Source organism: Nestor notabilis, unplaced genomic scaffold (assembly GCF_000696875.1).
Source record: "Nestor notabilis isolate BGI_N333 unplaced genomic scaffold, ASM69687v1 scaffold26268, whole genome shotgun sequence".
Lineage (NCBI taxonomy): Eukaryota > Metazoa > Chordata > Aves > Psittaciformes > Psittacidae > Nestor > Nestor notabilis.
In genome coordinates this window covers 1-11,573 of record NW_009940067.1, presented here as the reverse complement: position 1 = coordinate 11,573, position 11,573 = coordinate 1, and the positions used below count along the sequence as shown (strand labels likewise).

At 50.8% G+C, this 11,573-nt stretch overlaps 1 protein-coding gene across 1 annotated transcript; it reads right to left on the bottom strand.

Annotated features, from left to right (window-relative positions):
• Positions 1 to 4,955: 4,955 nt before the first annotated feature.
• LOC104410108 (rabphilin-3A-like) lies at positions 4,956 to 11,530 on the bottom strand (the record flags this gene model as incomplete). Its single annotated transcript, XM_010020184.1, has 10 exons — positions 4,956 to 5,086; positions 5,447 to 5,543; positions 6,059 to 6,140; positions 7,358 to 7,509; positions 7,700 to 7,756; positions 8,268 to 8,394; positions 9,043 to 9,152; positions 10,307 to 10,381; positions 10,576 to 10,655; positions 11,313 to 11,530. Coding segments are annotated over 10 exons (1,129 nt in total), but the record flags the coding sequence as incomplete, so codon positions are not given.
• Between the last annotated feature and the right edge of the window lie 43 nt (positions 11,531 to 11,573).

Below are 11,573 nucleotides of genomic sequence, written 5' to 3'. Positions count from 1 at the left end.
TAGTAAAAGCTTTTATTTATGTTCTTCTTATGTTTCCCCAGAAGATGGAAAGCTGTGGAAGGTGTCTCTGCTGCTCAGTGCTCTCTCATGCAGGACATGCTGTGAGAGCTCCGTAACATGTTCTTTTTATGAATCAGACCCCAGGAATAAAGGCTAGAAGAGAGTGCTATAGGATACTGGATCAGTAGGGTCGTTGGGTGCTGCCACGAACTTCTGGAGCACCCTACATCTATAAGAGGAGCTGTTTGGCCATACACTGCATTTTGCATCTCCCGCTCCATGAGAGGAGCAAGAGCCCAACGCTTCATCAACACCTTCAGCCCAGGAGAGGTCTGTTCCACCCACTGGTCCTATTGCTTTGCCTCTCTGATTGTACTCTCCCAGACCAGCAAAGGACCTGCTTCCATGTCAACTGCTTGGCGTGCCTGCTGTCACCCATGTTTTACAGCCCTCTCAATGAAGAGCAAATCTGTATTGATTTCAGAACAACTCGAGCTGTAAATTACTGGTCATGGCTGGCTTGGCCAGCGCCGAGATGAGAATCTATTGATTGCACTGAAGGTCTAAATCTAATTAGCAAGCAAGGAAACGGGTTGAAACAGCAGAGGGATTCAGATGTTCTGAGATGTAATTAAAACTGGAAAGCCACCTACAAAAGCAGAACATGCAAATAACTGCCCTGATCGAGCGCAGTTTGCAGTCCAAGGGCTTCCTTTTCAGAGGGGCTGAGGAGAAAATGGGAGCAGAAATATCAATCAGGGGGAACAAAGGACCCTCTCTTATCCCCATGGGTTCACTCAAAATGCCTCTTTCTCTCTTTTGAAGCACTTTCCATTCAGAAGTTCACAGCCAACTACAGCTGGTGCTGCCTCGTCCCCAATTAAACAAGGCAGCATCTTAATGATAGGGGATACAGGGATGGAGCTGGGTGGCCTCTCCTCTGGGATCTCTCTGCTGGTTACTGGCCACACCAACTCCAGGCAGCAGCACAGAGGTAAAAATCAATGTGAAGCTCTCATGCTGAAAAACACTAATAAAAGGAAGTTAAAGCTCAATTTTAAGGCTGCCAGACATCCCTGCGAACTATCATTATTGGAACAAAGACCCAACTATTTCTTGCCACTAAAGGTTTGGAAGAGAACAAGCTTTAGCGGCAGAAAAAGGAGGATGCACTTGGTCCTTTGCAGGGAAGAACTTCTTCCTAATGTCTAATCTCAGTCTCCCCTCTGGCAGGTTAAAGCCATTCCCCTTGTCCTGTCCCTACATCCCTTGTCCAAAGCCCCTCTCCAGGTTTCCTGGAGCCCCTTCAGGCACTGGAGCTGCTCTAAGGTGTCCCCTTCAGGAGCCTTCTCTTCTCCAGGCTGCCCCAGCCCAGCTCTCTCAGCCTGGCTCCAGAGCAGAGCTGCTCCAGGCCTCATCCATGGAGGCTCTGTGACAACTTGCATGAACCCTGCATTTGAGGGGGCACCACCACAATGGGTGCTACTGCAGGGGTCCCACCCCCAGGATGGAGGGTGCCGAGGGAACACCTAATCCTGGTCGGGAGCATCCTTCCGGCACCTCCTGTCGGGCCTTCCCGAGCCAAACCTGGAGCATCAGTGACATCTGCTGATGGTTTTGGGTATCGCAGCTGGACCCGCCGCGGATCGGCTCCGTCTTACGGGCCCATCCCGGGTACCGGAGGGTGGTGGTGACCCTGCACAGGCTGGACGGGTGTTTTTCTGCAACAGGAGCTGCAGCTATGCAAGGGAATGGCTCCTCCTCCCCCAAACCAAGGAGAAGGAAGGGCTGGGGTGTGAGGGAGGGCACAAGGAGGTTTTGTTGCCAAAGGGATGGGTTTGGTTTTCGAGGGGAAGAAAGCACCAGAGCAAGTCAGCAACCACCACCATGTGCTGCAGCCTTCCCCAGCAGCATGTGCCGATCATGTTTGCACTCAACAAGGCACAAACGTCTTGGTTGCACGCGAAGGATCGATGGCCCCAAGATGTGAACCCAGACTCTTCACCACTCACACCATCCCCATTGATTCCAGAGGTGCAGGAGAGCCCACGCCAGGTCTGCAGAGCTGGGACCCTTCCTCACCATTCCAAACTCCTCCTCAGCACCTTGAACCCAACGCAACTTTCCAGCACCCCAAAGCCCACCATGAATTCCCACAACCAGGATGTTTGCCCACCCCTCCAAGCCCATGGGGTTCATATTCCCACAGGGAATGAAAGAAGACGACCATCAGCGGGCTGGGTTTATATTTTCCTTTTCCAATAGTCTCACTTTATTAGATACCACATCAAGAGAGGATGTTGTGCTGCATGCAGCGGAAGACTGGAGTAGTTCTAGTTCCTGTGTAACATCTTCTTTGTCTCTTAATAGTTGTAAACTGATAGTTTGCTGTAAAATCACTGCATGCAAGTTTGAATGCAAACAGCAGAAGAGGCTTTTTGTTCTTGTTTCCACCATTCCCAATCCATATGTGCATGCTTTATTTACAACAAAAAGAAGTCATTCAGGGCAGGAATTCCCATCAGAAAAACGGAGAAGAGGGTGGCAGAGACAGAGGACTGGGGTTTGCTCAGTACCAGTGGGGGAACTGGCAAGTTGCACTTGATGTTTATGGGTGCAAAGAGATGCTTTGAGTATCATTTGTCTGAAGGGAAAAGAGGCTGAGTAGGAATGGCAGTACAGGACATGGGTAAAGGCAACCTTAATTTAGATGTTATACGCACACAAAGGAGGCTGGGCTTCTGCAGGTCTGGAATAAATCAAGGAATTGCTTGGATTTTGGCTTTTTTTGGTTTTTTTTCCATTTAAAAGGTAATTTCAGCCCCAGGCCCACATGTCCCCAGCACAGCTCTGAGCCCAGCTGCTGCTCTGAGAGCTAGAGGCAGGTTTTGGCCATTGTGAAAGGGATGACAACAGCATACTGCAGCCAAACCATCACTTTCCAGAGAAGCAAGGGTTCAGGCATGGCTGCATGGGACACAGAGGGAAACAGTCCAAAAGAATGGGGTTGTTTCCACTTGAATCCTCAACACAGCCTGCACAAGGCCAGCGTGGCTCAGGGACTCTGGGACATTGCACTTACTGGTGCAGAGTGGAGAACTGCACAAAAGGAAAAGGCATAGCTTCAAAGTGTCTTCTCCCATCACACTTCTCTGTGCATCATGCCCCACAAGCAGCCACAGGATGGAGCCTGGGGTGATGGAAGAGCTTAGCCCAGCTCAGTCTGAACGGAGCAGAGGATGCACATGCTGGTTGAGGTTTGTTTTCCCCATGCGTGGTCCAAGGGTGGAAAGCTGGGACTAGGGGGGAAACAGATTTCCTTGGAGGAGCAAGCCTGGAGCTGGCCTGGGGAAGGGCTACTCTGCACCAGTGTTTTGCATGCAGGTGTTAGCATCACACAGCAACATTGGCATCGCTCAGCACATAGCCCCAGCAACTGCAGCATCCCAGCCCTGCAGAGATGCTTATTGCAGGTCAGCACTCAGCAAATTCTGTTGGGGGAAGGGTGGGGGGAAAAACCATTTAAATAATATCAAGAATAGGCAAATAACTCATTCAAGTCAGAAGAAAGAGCTCTGTAGCACAGCTGAACTGAGAACAGGTCACACACCACCTGAATACAGCAGTGGTTGCAGTGGAAAGTCAAGGGAGAAGAGCATGAACCGAGGGGCTGGGGCTGAAGTTCCACACAACATGCACAGTGTGTAGCTGAGCAACACTATGTTCCAGTAGTGCTTATTGTGCTGCTATCAACATTGCTAGGCTTGAGGTTGTCCAGAGACAGTGAGTGGGACCAAACCCGATCAGCATCAGTCTGAGCACATCCCAGTGCTCCTGCTACCGACAACAGACCAAGCACCTCCAGAGGATCATGAAGAAAATGGTTCTTGTGCAGATTTGAAAAGAAAATAAGCAAACAAACTAATAAGAAACTCCAAAGTTTGGGAGACCTCTCCCTGTTACAGCTAATTTCAGTGTTGGTGGTATTTCAAAGCAATCACCCCTGCACACATCAGCTAGTTGGTGGGAAGCGTCATCTCCCTCAACTTCCCTCCTGCATGTGGTAGGGCAAACAGTGGGCAGCAGAGGGGGTGGTCCAAGGAAGGCCCAGGGGCTCAGCTAGTCAGTACTATGTGCTAGGATGTGAAGAGGAGGTAGTCACAAGCTTGAAAGAGGGGTGGGCTCCTGGAGCAATGGAGCCATGCGTGGTGGTTGGAAATGAACACATACCAACCCAAATCTCTGTTTCCCTGCGAGCACAGAGTGGCTCCCTATTTCTCATCATTATTGGTGGATCATCTCAGCAAAGGATGTACCACGATATTGCTCAAATCAGAACTAAAGCTCAAGCAGGACTCGCAGGATTACATCAGTGACACAGGCTTTAGCCTAATCACGACAACACAGATACCAGGCTACGGTTACGACCCACACCAAAGCCAAACAGCTTTTTCATTATTGCAACTGAGGTATCGATATCACACAAGCAGAATGGGCTGATGCTCCCACACCTGCGCTCAATCCCTCCGACACCGGCCAAGCGCATCCCACTGGGAGATGAAGGAGCCACGAGCCAGAGGCGATGGGCTGGAGGAACAGGGAGCATCACACACACAACAGGGATGCTACAACGGCGTGCGTGAGACTAGTGAGGAAGAGGAACAGTCAGAGGGAAACTATTGCTTGACAAAATTACACAACGGGGTATTTCAGTGGCACCCACCCTCCCCCCTCCCAAAAAATAGAAGAGGAAGAGAATATAAAAGATCTGGGTTAGTTTTTAGGTGGAAGTGAGGACAGGGCACAAGGGATGCTTGGAGGAGGCAGAAGAGCATCGCTGCCCCGGGACCAGAGGTGTGTAGCAAGGCATGACTGCGCTGGAAGACAGACATCAGAGATCTACAGGGGCTTGGCAGAGGATGGGCCATTTGGGGAGGTTCGGGCAGCAGCTCCCTTTAATCACTGGCAACGTGGTTCTCGTTTTGGAGGGTGTGCCAGCGTTCGATCTTCTTGTCCTTGTTCTTCAAGCATTCATACCAGTGTTTCAAGCGCTCGCCCTTAGCCGTGATGCCGAGCTGACAGCCGCCTGGAAGAAAGGGAGAAGAGGAGACGTCGTATTCAGAGATGATGCTGATGTCCCAGTTCCATGGGGACAAACCCCGCATTTGCAGCATCTCTTTCCACCTCCTGGATTTAAACTCTCATGGAAACAACTAGAGATGCTCTGCCTGCACAGAAGACCCCATGGGATGCTGGAAATAGGGCAGCACAGTGGGTGTACTGTATTTGACAGCCTGATACAAGCACCCAACCAACTTGCATGGTCCCACCTCAAAGCTCAGCCTGAGGTTCCTCACATGGCAGGTGACCTACGCAGCCCTCCAGCACAGTGAGCTCTGTACTGTGTGTCAGGACCATACCCCAGAGCACAGAGACTTCAGCTCACCGATGTAATCATTCGATTTTCCGATGTCGTAATCCCAGACAGAAATGTCCAGTGATTTCTTGGCCAGATCACTGTGTTTGATATCATAGAAGAACTCCTGCAGAAGGAGAACATCCACATCTCACCAAGCATCCCAGGAAAATACACCCAGGAACTGCATTTAAGGAACTGCGAGTGATCTCTCTTAGCAGCCTGAATTCAAAATCCAACCAGATGATATTTGAAATACACAAAGAGCAAATGCTCCTTCCCTGTGGCACGTTTCCTCCCAGGATCACAAACCCATAGGCTGAGCTCACCCCTTGTATCTAAGTGAGCACTTTGCTGGTGTCCTATGAGAGCAGCACCAGCCACAAGATGAGGATGCTCATCCCACCAACCCCCTGAACAGGGTGACATGGAGCAGGCAGCAGGGAGGCCTCAGTGTGTCCGGTGCTGCCCAGCACTGAACTGGTGAGATTTCCCTTGGTAAAGTCATTCCTTCAGTATTCCTGGGTGCAGAACGGGGAAAAAGGAACCAAACCTCAGGGAGTTTGTCTTCCACCTCCTCCACACAACATAGTAATCAGCTAAGTTGATTTAATAATATAAGCAAAATAGATCCATCCTTACCTCATTAAACTCGGGATTCAATGTTTTCTTCTTAATCTGTGTCTTGTGCTTGGCTTTTTTTCCCATGTCAGGTTTCAGCCAACTGGGGGCAACAGAAAACAGCTCAAAACTCAAGTGCAAAACCAGTGGAAGCTAAAAACCCCAGAGGTTTGGAGCTAGAAAAAGCAACTGAAGGTATTAGCAAAGAAACAGATTAGCCAGTCTAGCTCCACACCTTCTCACATTATCTAAAATAAATGGAAAGTGGAAAAGCCAGCCAAGAATGTGTGAATGCACACAGAAATGGAGAGAAAAATGGGAAAAATAGCCCATTAGTAACACCAGGCAGACTGGTGTATTCAGCCAAGGTAGGTTCACCTACAGAATGTAGGAAGAATTAGAGGCTCGGGCTTTGCAGCCTGGCTGCAGCCCTAGAACTACATTGTAGAGTTGGCATTAATTGGATCTATGTTGGAAGTTGGTTTAAAAATGGGAGAGCACCATCTTCTGCTTGTGGGAATGGGAAATACGAAGAAAACAAGAGGGAGACTGAGAAGGAAAATGACTCAGTTCCACTGAGCTACAGAAAGACGTGCAGAATGTTCAACACGAGAGTTATTGAGTGAGTTTTAGGGAGAACAGAGGTTTGCTCTGAAGGCAAAGAGAAAACAGCAATGAAACCCACAACCAGGAATGGCTGCAGGGTCCTCTCCGTGTCACAGCTTATGAGGTTCGAGTTAAAGCAATCTTATTTTCCCATGTTCACAGGAGCCACCCGACAAGCGCCGCTGCTCAAGGAGACCTGCTCTGTGTCACAGCAAGGCAACACCAGCATGAACCACACTGATATCGCTGCCTGCGTTCATTAAACTGATCTGTTTGCAGCTGAGACATGGGACAAGACAGGGACAGGCATGGCAGGGTGATCCTGGGCTCCCAGCTACAACCACTGCGTGAGCTTATGAGGCAGCAAGCGGGGCTCCTCATCATGCACGGAGGGACATCAAGCCACCCCTGCCCTGCGGCTGTGGTGGGTCAGAATTAGAGGGGAGGTCCTCTTGTCCTAAAGCTCTGCAGTGGCTGTTGGGTCTGGGCATTAAGGAACCTGTAGGGAGTGGATGGACCTGAGGGCTGGGTCAGCCACGGCAGCGGCATTTCCGCCTTGCACAGCATCGCTCCTGCATGAGGTCTCAAGGAGCTTGGAAACGCTCTCCTCTCTGCCGTGGTTTTGGAAGGAGCCGACCAGCTACCCCCCAGGGACACTGGGTGGCTCCTGGCCCACACGTTACCACACTAAAGCCATCCCCAGCTCTCACTCACAGTTTAACAAAGGGGTCTGAGTATCCGTTGGCATCCATAGCCGCCAAGTGCACGCAGCGGACGATGCCCACAATCAAACCTCCCTGCTGGGTGCTGTACATGAGGGACACGAGGATCTTGCCACGCTCCTCTATATCCCCACCACGATCTACCTGCAAGAGGAAGCAGCCAGAGGTGGGGACATGGGGGCTGAGCGAGGAAGACTGTCAACTGCAGAGTAGATGAGACAAGATGGATACAAGGGAACCTTGTAGCCCCACGGAGCGGGGGGAGAAAGGGGTTCACACATGAGAGATGATGGGTGAAATGTGTGGAGCATGTCACCCTCCAAAGGACTCTTACCTCCTCTTCATACAGTGCCATCCCACGGGATGAGCCGGTTGTTCCCGTACGCTTCATCTTGGATGGGGAAGGGAAAAAAGAGACTGCCATGAGCGAACGCACATGGAGAGGCACCATCCTATGGCAAAAACACCCCCAGAAGCCCAGCCCAGCTCTTTCACTGGACACAGGAGTGGAAGGGGCTCAGGTATGTTCATCTGCTCCATCAGCCTCCACTTCAACAGACTCAGCACCTCAGCCACAGCACTGAGGAGTGGAGCTCAGGGACAGAGCCCTCTCCTCCACTGGGACATGCACCAGCAGTGGCCAGCAACAGCAGCAGATCTGCGACCAGAGAGGTCCCAGAATCACTTCCCCTGGATTCCCACCACGCTCTTATCTCTGGGCCTTGATGTGTCACATCAGCCCAGACACAAGCAGGAATCCAACTCCTGAAGATGCCAATGAAGTCAGGCACCTACAGCTCTTGGCTGGTTCCAGCTCCAAGCTCACCACTAACTCCCTCGCACACCATTTGTTGTTGACCTCCACAGTACTGGTAGCAGCAAGGAATCTCACAGGAACTCACTGGTATTACTCTTTCCAAGCAGATGTTGAAGTTCTTCTTCTGATTGGCTTTGATTTTTTTCAAGGAAACTCGAGTTTCGCCGATAAACTCATTGTGGCCAAATTTGTCTTCGTCACACACGGAGATCCTGAAGGGAAGGAGAAAGGTGAACATCAACCAGTCTGGAGCAGTGCCTGACTCCAGAGCACAAACCCACTCCTGCAGGGGCACTGCTCAGGGGGCGGACCAAGCAAAGCACCACCAAAGCCTCCATCCACCCAGGTCTCCTCTGACCAAAAGTAGCCAGAAACCCCAACTTTTTAACATGTGCTCTGTGATGGGGCAAGAAATCAGAAGATGGACATTTCCTGTAGGAAGAAAATGCCAAAAATTAAGAGACATCTAAATGCTTTGCTGGGAAACTCCAATCCCACAAGTATAGAATCATAGAATCACAGACTGGTTTGGGTTGGAAAGGAGCTTAAGATCATCTTGTTCCAACCCCCTGCCCAGGTTGCTCTCTCTCTCTATACGCTCTATGCTGATAAAAGTAGCAAAGCCAATAATTTCATATTAACTGACAGGGTCAAAATGTCTTACTTTTTAAGAGGACCATCAAAATCAGCATGTTCACATGGAGCATGTTGGTTTTAACCAAAACCTCTGCGTTTCCTATCAACACCCATGCTTCACTGCCGATGCCCTCCTGAGGAAGGCTGGCTTGTGATGCTCCATGCAAGGAGACCCACAGTCCCCATCCTACCCCACTGTGTGATACCCCAGCTCCTCTGCTTGCCTGAGGGTTTTCCTCTGCATGTCCTCATCTGTGATGCCATGATACACCAGGGTCTCGTTCCACACGGGGTTACGGGTGTTGCGCAGCGTCTTCGTCCTCAGCTTATTTGACTACAGCATCAGAACAAAACAGGGCATAATCACACCCCTGATCTTCTTCCCACTTAATTTTAGGATCCTGGCAGAGCATAAATTAGATGCTCCATCACTTCTGGCTCACAAGAGATGGTTTGACTGGGCTCTGCAGGACGTCACTGCTGCCTGCTGAGGCTGTCGCGCTGGTGAGCCATCAGTTCCAGGTGAGCATCAATGACCTGACAAGGTGGACCTTTATACAGGCACGTAATAAAGCACCTCGGCTGCCTGCAGTGACCAGAGCAGGCTTCACCACCTGCCTTTTTTCACTGTCTGGGATCTAATCCCTCAAGGACACTTGTACAAGGAGAAGTTGCACAGGGCAACAGTGCGGGGCTTGGGTAAAGGCTCTTGTCGTCTAAAGGAGATGACAGCTTGGGAAATAAGGAGCTCTGTCTGTGTCTTGTTCACAAAGAAAGATCAGCAAACAAGAGAGCAATAGAAATCAAAGCATCTGTCAAGGTCATGACACCTTGATTTACTCTGCGCAAGAGCAGAAAGTCCCCATACATAAGATAAACTTGTAATTATCAATTCAAAGAGTCAGAGAATCCCAGACTGGTTTGGGTTGCAATGGCCCTTAAAGCCCACCCAGTCCCAAGCCCCTTCCACAGGCAGGGACCCCTTCCACTAGAGCAGGTTGCTCCAAGCCCCTGTGTCCAACCTGGCCTTGAACACTGCCAGGGATGGGGCAGCCACAGCTTCTCTGAGCTTCTCAGTGGTTTTATTATCAGTTTTTTCCCCTTCTTTTATACTTAGTTCCTCTAAGCAAATCTCTGTTATTTCTTCACAGCTCTAACAAGAACATGCTGCAGCTTCAAAACAAATGGATCATTCAAACTCCTATAATAACTAGAATATTTGTCAGATGCTTTGTGTCACCTCCTCTGGAGCTTCCCCCCATCCCTAAGCAGATCCCTGTCTGCAGGATGAGCTGTTCCTTGGGTATGGGAGAGCATCAGCGAGCATCATCACCTCAGAGATGCTCCCCAGGCAAAACAGCCGCACTGAGTGACTACACAGAGAAAACAAAGGGAGAAAGTCTGACACAAGGAAGGGATCTCAGGGGGGCTTTGAGAAACCTCTGCCCCATCCCCAGTGCAAACGCACCAAACCAGGCAAAGCCTCACCTTGCTAGCTCCAGGCAAGAGGTGCAGTTTGACGTAGGGATCTGCCAGGCCATTTGAGTCCATCGGTTTTAAGCCCTAAAAGATAAGGAAAAAAATGGTGTGTGAATCCTCCTTAAGCAGAGCCAGGGAAGAGAAAGTGCTACCAGGGAAGCAGCTGAGCAAAGAGCAGCCTCTGCCAGCGGCCACGCTTCTTCCATCCCATTGCACTGGGAGCTGGGACCCAGATGGGCTTAAGATGGTGAAAGAAGGGGAATAAAAGGAGCCCTTACTTTGGCCTTGATGAGGGTGCAGTGCAGGGAACTGTTCTCCTGGTCATAGAGCAGGCTGAACTCCAGCGCTCCCAGCGTAGCTGATGGACAGACAGAGGAGGAGGTGGAAACAGGAACTAGTTACAACCCCAGCCAACAACTGTGTGTAATCAGCCCTAATTAGTAATGATTAGAAGGATTTGTGGTTCAAATGTAAAAGCTATTTAATGCACGTGAGACTCTGCTGGCATCAGCCAAGCTGCCACACACAGATCCAGCCAGACACACGAGCTCTGGTCGTCAGAGCTTTACAAACAGTGGAACTGCCCAGGGAGGGCCTAGTTTGGGGGTTTTGACTTCAATATTCCCAAGCAAAGGAGGATGTAACCCATAGATCTCTTCTCAGGGCAATGCCACCCCAGGACTTGGGGACCAGCATCTCCCCCCACGGCTTGGGGCTTGGTGTTTAGCCCCTATTTGACTTGTTGGAAACCAGCTCACGCTTGTCTTCACCAGAGCCTAAACCACCCTGTGTCACAGCTCAGTAGTTTGGTGTAAAACTACTTGAAGATCCCACAAGCAGCACTGAACTGAGCATGGGCAGCCTGTGGGACCCTACCCTGGCTGTGAGCAACATTCCCCAAGGACAATCCCTGCCGGAGACCCACAGTCTTACAGTGAGAGCCACAGTCCCATGGCAACCTCCTCAAAATCCCAGTTTTCCCAAAGAAACAGCTCCCTTCCTTATGGATACATACTGCCTTCATCAGAGTCGTAGCTGTTGGCATCCTCCTCCTCTTCCTCCTGGGGTGGCTGCCTCTGTGGGGCAGCGGATGCCGGCGGGATGCTGGATGCCGGTGGGATAGCTGATGGCTGCCGTGCCGGCCTCTCCTCCCTGGCAGGGGGCATGGTGTAGCCCCCTCCTCGCTCCTCCCTTGCAGCAGCCCGGGCCATCTCCGGGGGTCCCAGCGGTGGGCTCGCTGCGGGAGGGACCCCATTAGCCCCCAGCACACTCTGTC